We start from the raw sequence: 10,091 nt of genomic DNA on the forward strand, positions 1-10,091 counted from the left end.
TACAAAATATAATAATAACAATAACAACAACAACAATAATGATGATAATAATAATAATAATAATAATAATAATATAATATTATTGCAAACTCCTGCTGAGTACACAACTTTGTGAGCCTGGTTCAAAGTGCAAAATGTCAACATCACAGCTTTGTTTTTTTTTTCTTCTTCTTCTTCTTCTTCATATTTTAAATTTAAAAAAAAAAGTTTTAGCAAAAAAACCTAGGCCTATTTTATTTTGAAAATGTGTTGTATTTTTGCAAGCATTCTTCCTGATCAAAAATCAGTCTGAAAAACACGCTTTGGCAACGAAATCTCTGCATGTTATGAGTTCTGCATCATGATGCAAAAACAATTTTAAGTTGCTAAAAACCGCCTCATGTCCTGACTGTTCGTGGTCAGACAGATTGTGTGCACGGTGAGCTCGCAGCCTGCAGAGGGAGAGTCAGTCAGTAGGCCATCATCATCATCATGATCATCATCATCATGCACTCACCGCCTGTGTGCAGCATCGCTCTGTAGATGGCGCTCATACAGTAGCTTACACAGCCCGCTGTGCTCATGCAGGCAGGCAGAGAGGCAGGCGGGCAGGTAGGCTGATGCTGCCGGGGCTGGCCGGGTCAAAGGTTGAGGGTAAACCTACTGTAGCTGTATTATGCACTCTTAATCTCTTCCGGCAGAACTCAATCCGAAAGGAAACAAAGAGAAAAACATTAAGATTCATAGATTTTTGAGCATTTCTTTAATAGTCTGAGGTTAACATTAACTTCTGAATGTTTATAAATAACTTCTATTTAGCTAAAACAGCTGCACGTTTTTTCAGCATAATAGTTTCAAAATCATTTCTTTGCATATATGGCATCTACACAGATTTTTATGCAGTGTGAAGTAGATATCCAACGTGGTGTGAAAAGAAATCTCCTATAGTTCACTTGAATTTATGCATTTGTTGAAAAACACAACCCTGTTAATAATGATAATAATATCAATAATAAAGATAATAATATCAATAATAATAATAATAATAATAATATCAATCATAATAATAATAATAATAATAATAATAATAGTTATTTAAAGGGTTTGCGGACTCCATGGGCTCCGTGTTGCGTCCAGCTGCCCTCTGGACAAGTTTGAGGACGATTCCTCTTTTGGTTTCTGCCGTTTTTGGGGAGGCAGCTTCTGGTACAATATGTAGCACCATGGGCTGTAATTTCACACGTCAGTGCACTTTTGCCCTAAAGCTGCTGCTATTTCCCCCACACAACACCCCGATTTGCCCCCCGTACCTCTCTGCGCTGCCGCGATGACGTCCCCGTGTCACAGCACTACAGCAAAACAAACGGCGTGATAATTAAGAAACTGTTAGTCCTGACTTCACCTCCTGTTAAGATCCCAGCCACCAAGGACCTAATGCGATTATTGTTTTCGATTTTTTTTTTTTTGCCTGCATAATAAAGAGCCTCGGCACAGTTGTCACACACTATAAAACAGTTGATTCTAATAAATTCCCGAGACTTGAAATAGACTAATAACAAAAGCGTTCCAGTTTTCTACACATAGTGTTTTTAATTGATATCACAAAAGGTTAAATTTTAGGCTTGTGTTCACATTCAAGTCTCTTTTAAAAATACACTACCCCCATTGTAAATTTGAATATTAAGTAATAAAAATAATAATATTGAGTCATATGTTTTTGGTATGTTAAGAATATTGAGGTGGAAAGACAGCAGACAGGGCGGGAGGGGAGGATGATGAATTTCCTCGAAGGACAAAACAGATCCTTTTCTTCCGTTTTGTGAAACATATGGCCTGTAACACGCGTCCACGTCAACAATCGATATTGCTGTTTTTATCTTCCTGTGGTGTCTTTACTGCGCGTTTCAGACGATGCAGGAGATCCTGAATATTTTCATGTCAGGGTCCCCTGATCACCCATCTTCACTGATTTTAAAAAATATATATATATGTGCAAATATGTATTTGTAGGCGTGGAAGTTGCAATTAGAGAGTGAAATAAAAGATGAATAAAATTGCAACTTTTTTTCCCACATTTTTTTAAAAACTTGAATTGGAATATTTTTTTTGAGGTCCCCCAAGGTCCCCTGACTCCAGTTTGGGAGCCACTGCAACGCTGCAATCTACTGAAAGTTCAAAGTTCGACTTTGAGTGTGTGAAGCTTGTTAACAAATTTCGTCCTATGCATGAGCTTGTATTTAAAAGCACATAATATAAATGCTGGTTTATTGAGATGTTATTTTAATATTTAAAAAAACATATTTTCACCGTACCAGCCTTTCAAAAATGTAAGCAATTTCTGCATTTTAGACGCCATTAAAAATGCAGTCGTCTCATTGAGGGCACTCCCAGGTGTCAGCGAAGTAAACACTAAAAAACTCACATAAGAATGATGCATTTACTTTCATTCTCTTGTACTAAAGAGCTAATTTTTTTACAAAACTGGAATTCTATACACATTTCCCTTGGATCTATTTTCCCCCTATTAGTCAAAACATCCGCATCATATCGGGAGTCACTTGTGATACCCCACAATGATTTGGTGTCTCCTGACACCCGAAGCCATATGGGTAGGCTATGCCAAACTGCAGGATATCAGCTGCGTCCTTAGATTGCTTATTCATGTGCTTTATAACGGGAGCAGATGGATATCAATTTAACTCTATCCTCGACACCATCACAGATTGATTTTGTACTTGCTTTTAATTTTGCCATAATTAATTAGATCATTACAACTGTTTCCCATTGATCGTCCCATCTAAACCCAAAATTGAGAGGTGAATTAGATTGTGATCTATGTTTTTCAATTACAGCCTCAAAGCTTAGGTGATGTTAATAGACTATTTGGCAAGTATTTGCAACGACGAAATAATAATAATAATAATAATAATAATAATAATTTCTTACATTATACAACAGCAAAAACAAAAACGAATTGGAAATACATTAAGTCACTAAACAATAAAAAAGGAAAAGTGCACTATATTTGATTTAAAAAAATTAAACAAAAAATAAAAAAATCATCCCCTATAAGCAGGGAGTCTCCTCACAGTTTTGTCCCACACTGTGCAGCCAACATACCTGCAAACAAACACTGACATTAGTATGAGGCAGAGGGAGAAATCCTTACCTGGTCGACCAGCGCTGTGAGGCATGGCTCTCCCCTTGTCTAATGGTGCGTCTCCCCGATGCAGCCCAGTAGATCTGTCCGGCCTCCTGCGCTCCCTCCCCGGCTGGGCGTCGTGCTTCTCCCCGCTGGTTGTCAGAATCTTTGACCGATCATCCAAAACTAAACGGTTTAGGCGACAACAAAAAGCGGAAGCAACCCTGCTCCAATGAACTAGGAATTGATAAAGGGAGAAGAAGAAAAAAAGAAATCAAAGAATACAGAGCGTGCAGGTGCTGAATTAAAAAGAACTGTAAAACCTGCTTATATTGTGTCGAAAAGCTGGATTTTTGTATTCAAAAAGGCACCAAGCTGGAGCTGTGTTTAACCCAGCACAATAGATATAACCTACATTTTAAAATACACATTTCGGACTCACTGATATGTATTTATTTTATAGTTTTTAACTTGAAATCAAGTATAATTTAATTGGAAAGTAAATTTACAGTGAGTGAATTTATTGAGTCGGTTTGCGTTGAGTAGTCTTGCCAGTCTACTAAACGCTAAAATTTAGTTTGAAATTATTAAAATGTAGTGAAATTATTTCTAACATTTTTTGTAACATAAATAATAGTACATGGAAATTATCAGAGGACTGACGTCTTGCAAAGTTTAGAGGCCCAAAAATGTCCTATCCGAATGAACAGCGAAAAGCGATAATAATGTTTTTTTTGTTTTTTTTTTAAAAAAATGAGATTTATTCATTAAACTAAGCTATGACACGTTCACGTGCAGGCTTACAACAACTCTGAAAACTGGTAAACAATTACAAATTTACAAATTTGCAATGAGTCTCTCTCTCTCTCTCTCTCTCTCACACACACACACACACACACACACACACAGAGAGAGAGAGAGAAAGAGAGAGAGAGAGAGAGAGAGAGAGAGAGAGAGAGAGAGAGAGAGAGGTGGTGGTGGGGGCAGGGAGTAAAAAGGCATAAACAATACAGAATTCAGAATTCAATTAATACTTACTAATTAATTTCCAGAAGTGAATTCAAGTGTATTTTGTCATTTGTTGGTCCAATCACATCTGCAATTTTGAGATAAAACACACATTTACTTTTCTTATCAAACACCTTGACCACAGGCTCTCTGGCTGTTATCTATAAGTGCTCCCCTCAAGAGATTCAGTCCAGTCAGATATCACACAGATACATAAACTTCACACAGGAAACTTTCTCTGTGTGTTTAACAGTGTGAGGGAATACAAAAAAAAGTATAAGGGAGAGTATAAAACTTAGCAACTGGAACATTAACAGATGAATAACCAGTAAAAATGCAATATTACAATATCCACTAGAACGACAGAGCGTGGTAAAGCTATAAAATTCAACATTAAAAGATTATAGCTTCTCTATCGGCTATTTAACAAACATTTTGTATTATAAGACTCTTTACAGTGCTTGAAGTTCAGAAATGGTAATAAGGCTGCCACTGGACCAAGGACCAGTAATGGATATTATGGAACACTTTATATCGCAGGTACTCAGCTTAAAAAGACCTGGTCCTTACTTACTCTTCACTGAAATGTCATTTAAACAGTGGCTTACTTTGCAACTCTCAGCGCTGTCTTGTCTTTTAAACATCACCAACTTCTCGATGGGTGCACATTAATATCAATTTTAGTCATTTATATGAATCATCTTGTGTAGAAAATTATATTATTTCACCTAGAATATGATTGAAAACATTTATATTTGAATAAATGCAAAAAGTGAGTTTTAGAATTATTATCCAAATATGTGATGCATAAATCCTCCATATTAACCAACAAGAAACAGTCAACATATTTAATTTATACCAATTCACAAACTTGAGACACACACACACACACACACACACACACGCACACACACACACACACACACACACTATTGTGTTGTTTTTACAGTGTTACTGTTTATTACCGCGAGTATTAAAATTACATTTCCAGCAGTAGGAGCTGACTCTGCCTTGGTAATCTGGACATTAATGATCTTAATAAGTGTTTTTTCCCTCTATCTGTTCAGGCGACACACTCGGGGTCCGCAGGAAACATCCGAATGGGAGGAACCCAAATCGAGGAGCTTAAATGGCCATAAAGCTGTGTGGGCTGTCAGTAATGGAACCTAAGCTCTTCTCAGAGCCACACACCACATTTACGGGTTATGACCGGAGTCTGCAGGAGAGGCAGATTGAAAATTGAGGGAGAGGAGTGATTTTGGTTGGACGGCGTTGTGGGGGGAGAGAGATCTTATGGCATAGTCCATTAGACTGGTCAATGGTATCTACTCTGTCCAAGATTGCCAGGGGGGCTGAAAGGGAGGGAGTGTGTGAGAGAGTCGGGGAAGAGGAGGAGGGGGGTCAGGTTAATGTTGAAGTATGTATCTTTAAACCCTCTCTTCCTGTCTCCTCTCCACGGACAGCCAAAGTTCTCACCTGCACTTCCACCCTCTGAAATCCACACACCGCCACCTCCACCCCTCCCCTCCCCTCTTTTTAAAAATAGTGTCCCACTTGCTCATGGGCTGAACATTAAATAAACCTCCCTTCTTCACCCTTCGTGCCCCCCATCTCTCCCTGGCACCACCCGCCTCTCCTCACTCGGAGGCCACTGTAACTTGCCCATCATTTATCACACCACAGCTGCAGTCAGATGTGCTTTTTCACCCTAAACAGTATGTGAATTCACAAATTTTTATCACTTTTCTTTCCCTCAGATGAGAAATGGACGGCCAAACTAAGACAACAACGGGACAATATGTTTCCTGCCTGGTGTCTGGATGGTTTGCTGGAAATCTGGGCTGAGCGACAGCCAGTATCATCATCATCAACTCTTGCCAGCTTTTCATATTTAAAGCCAGCAAGGGTTTAATTACCAAATGATGACAGTGTCATATGGTACCATGATGGCACAGAACGAGGGTGTGTAATGTGTATGTGTGTGTGTCCCTGTCCCTGTCGTATGCATTTGTTTGTGGCAAACACCTTTATGTGTCAACATCACAGGTAGCTGAGGGGCCTGAACAGGGAGACAGACAGCGGGCAGGAGGTGCTGTGGGAGAGAAAAAAAACACACAGTAAAACATCTGTAATTTGTAATTCTCTAGTATTCAATGGCTGCTCATGGATTAAAGATTAAAATCTATTGTCTTGACAGATGGGAGAGAGAGGGTAAGGAGAGGGGGACACTCATGCACATCCCATTTCCATTTGTATATGAGCAGCACAGTTTGGCTAATCACAGTGGAAAAATAAGCTGTCTGCTTGCCTCACTCTGGGCAATGCCACCATGAGCCTTCATTCCAGCTGTGGAGACATTAGAGACAGCGGACTCGTTCTGTCGTGATGGGACTGTGTCAGCCTGCAAAGAGTATTTGTTTATTAATATTCCGGTGGGAATAAAGCACAGAGACACACTGTGATCAGCGGATAGGAATGGCAGTACAATACAATTCCCAAAACATTAAACCAGCTGTGAGGAAATGAGAGGTGCTGCGGATCACATCAAAAGAAAGTGCTACAGTCAGATCTCAAGGCCTATAGCAATGCAGCAAGTAAGGTGACCTGAGCACATTGGCTTGATTTCCTAAAAAAACAAACAAAGACAGTGAGGAGAACTTAACAAGATATGGCCCAAAAACTAGCAAGAAATCATTAAGAAAAAGTTAAATATCAAATCAGTTTTTTTAATCAATGCAAAGAAAATGACCTCAAGAAAGTGCAACAAGACATATATTTTTAATTTTGTTTTCTGTAACATAATTTTAAACATATAATTAAGAGAATTAAAAATATAGTTTTCTGTATAACAATTTGCTTGTTTGAAAAAAGGAAACGTGCCCCCCCCCCCGCAGGTAATTTTCTGATCATTTCCTTTTCTCCTTTTTCTTTTTTTTTTTTTTTTTTTTTACCATTTGTGGTATGTCTTGCTAAGTTGCTCATCATGTTTTTGTCTGCGTTTTTGAAAAAAATCAAACCATTTTTCTCAGGTTTCAGAGGTTTAAATGCCAGTGAACGGCATCTGAATGCAGAACAAGAAAACTAATGTGGATCCAGGTATTAAAGGGTTAATATGATTTTTTTTTTTTTTAAATAAAATTTGTCATTGGCTTGTCTGAAATGTTAATTTTGCACAGAAAGACACTGCACTGATGAATTTCTTGTTTAGTCTGTGTGGTCTGAAGTGAGGGGGCTGTGTGTGTGTGTGTGCGTATGTGTGTGTGTGTGTGTGTGTGTGTGTGTGTGTGTGTGTGTGTGTAGGGGGTAATGGTCTGGTCAGTGGAGTGAAGCAGACCACCTGAGAGTTGTTTTTGGGCATTAGTGTGTGTTCTTTCCCTCTTTCTCTTTCTGCGTGTGTGTGTGTGTGTGTGTGTGTGTGTGTGTGTGTGTGTGATATATGACACTGGCCATCTGAAGGAGGTGCCTTGCTCTCCCTCTCCAAGCTGCATGAAAGGGAGCTGAGAAGCCTGATGAATTAAAGCCTCTCTTCAATAAAACATCAGAGTCTTTCAGTAACACACGCTTGAGATGCCCCAGTAATTGACTTTTGGACTTTAGGATTTACATGAACCCTCCAAAAGCAGCTTACCTGTGCAGTGATGCCCCTTGAGTCCGCATCCATTCCCTGCTGATGTGGATTTCCATAAACTCATGCAATCTTTTTTTTTTTTTTTCCATCTCTGATAAATGCAAAACTATCCACTGTAGATAATTTGAAGGATTTATTGAAGTGTTTGAATTTATTCATCTTGAATAAGAAATCTTGCCAAATAAATCTTAATCCATCGATATTTGGCACATTCTAATGTAGTCGGCCTACAGATTGCACTCAATGGCTGTTTACTCATTTATAGAATTACCATAAGTATTAACATTGCTCTGGTTTTGTTCATCGACTTGAGGTGATTCTATACCTACAGTATAGTCAATTCAACTGTTTGTATATTAACCCGTTAAAAAAAATAGCAAATTTGTTTGATTTCTTTTAAAAACATAGGGGTGAGGCAAAAAGCAACTTAACAACATGTGGCTCAAAAAATAGCAATAAATAAGTAAAGATTTTCAAAATAAAATTTTTAAAAATAACAAGCAAAAGGCCCACAAAAACTGCAGAACATTAAAAAAAAACTTTTTTCTGTAATATAATTTTAAATATATAATAAGAATGATTAATATAATTTTCTGAACCCTTTTTCTCTCTTTTTTTTTTTTTTAAATTTCCTCATTGAAAAAATCTGTTTTTCAGCTCATGTTCTTCTTTACCTTTTACTAATTTGTTGCAATTTGTGGGACATTTCTGCCAAGTTAGTCATTGCCCCCCGTCCCCCCATTTTTTTTAAAGACATCAAACAAATTTGGTATTAAAGGTATTAAAGGGTTAATGTTTGACCTAATTTAAAGGTATTGGGTTGCATATAGCCTGAAAAAAATACAATGTATCGCACAAAAAACATCTTATTGGGCCATAAACTAAGACATACACACACACACACACACACACACACACACACACACACACACACACACACACACACACACAGTGGACAAGTGCAGTATATTGGATGTCAAACACACACATTTGTGACTGTCTGTCAGACCAAACATTATTCATTGCAGTCGGTCATAGTAGCCCAAGAGGCTTTGGTACCTTTTTGTTCTCTCACAGCCAGAACCCAGAAGCTATTAAAGAGGGCAGGACTGGTGCGATGTACGATTTATTGGTCCATTCCTCACAAGTGCCATGTAACACTTGCTCCTTATATCTTTCACCATATATGAAATGTGAATTCTTGGCAAGAATGGGGGGATATAATTACAATATTACACATCAGATTGCAGTTGGAGATTAAAAAATCTGTGTTTTGGGGAGATGGTGCTGGGCAAAGTTGTGAATTTCCTCCACGTCTCACGCAGCTCATAATAAACTCTTTAACAAGAAGGGGAAAGTAAGAATGAAGGGAGATCTATGGGAGGGGCAGAGGAGCTTGGCAGATTTAATTAATTACTGCATATTAAAATGTTTGTTTACAGAAGTGAGCAGCTACAAGAGGTCCGATGTTAATTAATTTAAGGCGTACTTCCCCCCCAGCCTCAGCGATGTGTCACAAGCTGCAGAGCTACTCCCTTTGGCAGGGACTCTGCGTCTCATTGGATATCCATCAATTGCTGTGAGGTGTGTAAGAAACAAAGATGCACGCCGCACAAATTAGACTCAATGTTAACATTATTGCGTATTAAGATTTCTAATTAGCAAGCAGAAGGAAAAGGTGAAGTGAGGAATATGTGGTGCATGGATGGCCATTCAGGGAAACACAGCAGCTGAGGCATGGCTGTTTGTCTGAAGAGCATCTACATTATTTTCTGTTTCACTTTTAAAATTACTGGTCCGTGCTAAGCAGCCCAGACGTTCGAGTCTAAAGCATTTGTTGACAGGTTCAGCGACTGGACAAAGTCAGACTGCTTAACACGTGTGCTGTTTCTGTCTGGTCTCAAGAGGTTCCTCTTCGGACAATGATGTATCTGACTCCCCTCCGAGGTCAGCTGGACTGAGTCCAGAACATCACCTGCAATCAATAGTGTGGGTAAAGCAGGCCCAACTGAACGCATGTGAGGGCAAAGACTCCACTCAGAAGCCCACTGTGGGAAAAAAAAGGCCTGCATGGCCCATTGCCTTGCTAAAACCAAACCACAGCCAGGTTTGGACGCCTGACACACTGGTGTCTTTAGGAAGAGATGTGGAAAGATGGTGAAAATAGAGACAGAGACGGAAATAAAACAGTGTGTATTGAGGAGAAAATATAATATATATAAGAAGTAGGAAACAAACTCAGAATACACTTTAAAGGAACAGTGTGTAAGATTTAGGGGGGATTTAGTAGCATCTAGAGGTGAGGATTGCAGATTGCAACCAGCTGAAAATCCT

The 10,091-nt window shown here is 38.7% G+C and overlaps 1 protein-coding gene across 9 annotated transcripts in view; it reads right to left on the reverse strand.

Moving 5' to 3' along the window:
* The window catches only part of pax2a (paired box 2a), a 38,636-nt gene extending 32,451 nt beyond the window's left edge, over positions 1 to 6,185 (reverse strand). For 2 of the 9 annotated variants that reach the window (XM_088086587.1, XM_088086588.1), the window contains exons 1-4: positions 6,155 to 6,179; positions 4,160 to 4,217; positions 3,149 to 3,358; positions 497 to 682 (exon numbers count right to left, since the gene is read on the reverse strand). In XM_088086587.1, coding sequence (XP_087942713.1) covers positions 497 to 563 — 67 coding nt within the window. In that variant the 5' untranslated portion in view covers positions 564 to 682; positions 3,149 to 3,358; positions 4,160 to 4,217; positions 6,155 to 6,179. Of the gene's footprint in view, positions 1 to 496; positions 2,754 to 3,148; positions 3,359 to 4,159; positions 4,218 to 6,154 lie in introns of those variants that run through there. The other 7 variants (XM_088086594.1, XM_088086590.1, XM_088086584.1 and 4 more) reach the window with 6 other exon arrangements.
* Between the last annotated feature and the right edge of the window lie 3,906 nt (positions 6,186 to 10,091).

Source organism: Plectropomus leopardus, chromosome 13, assembly GCF_026936395.1.
Source record: "Plectropomus leopardus strain MGB_pleo_1.0 chromosome 13, ASM2693639v1, whole genome shotgun sequence".
Taxonomy (NCBI): Eukaryota; Metazoa; Chordata; class Actinopteri; order Perciformes; family Serranidae; genus Plectropomus; species Plectropomus leopardus.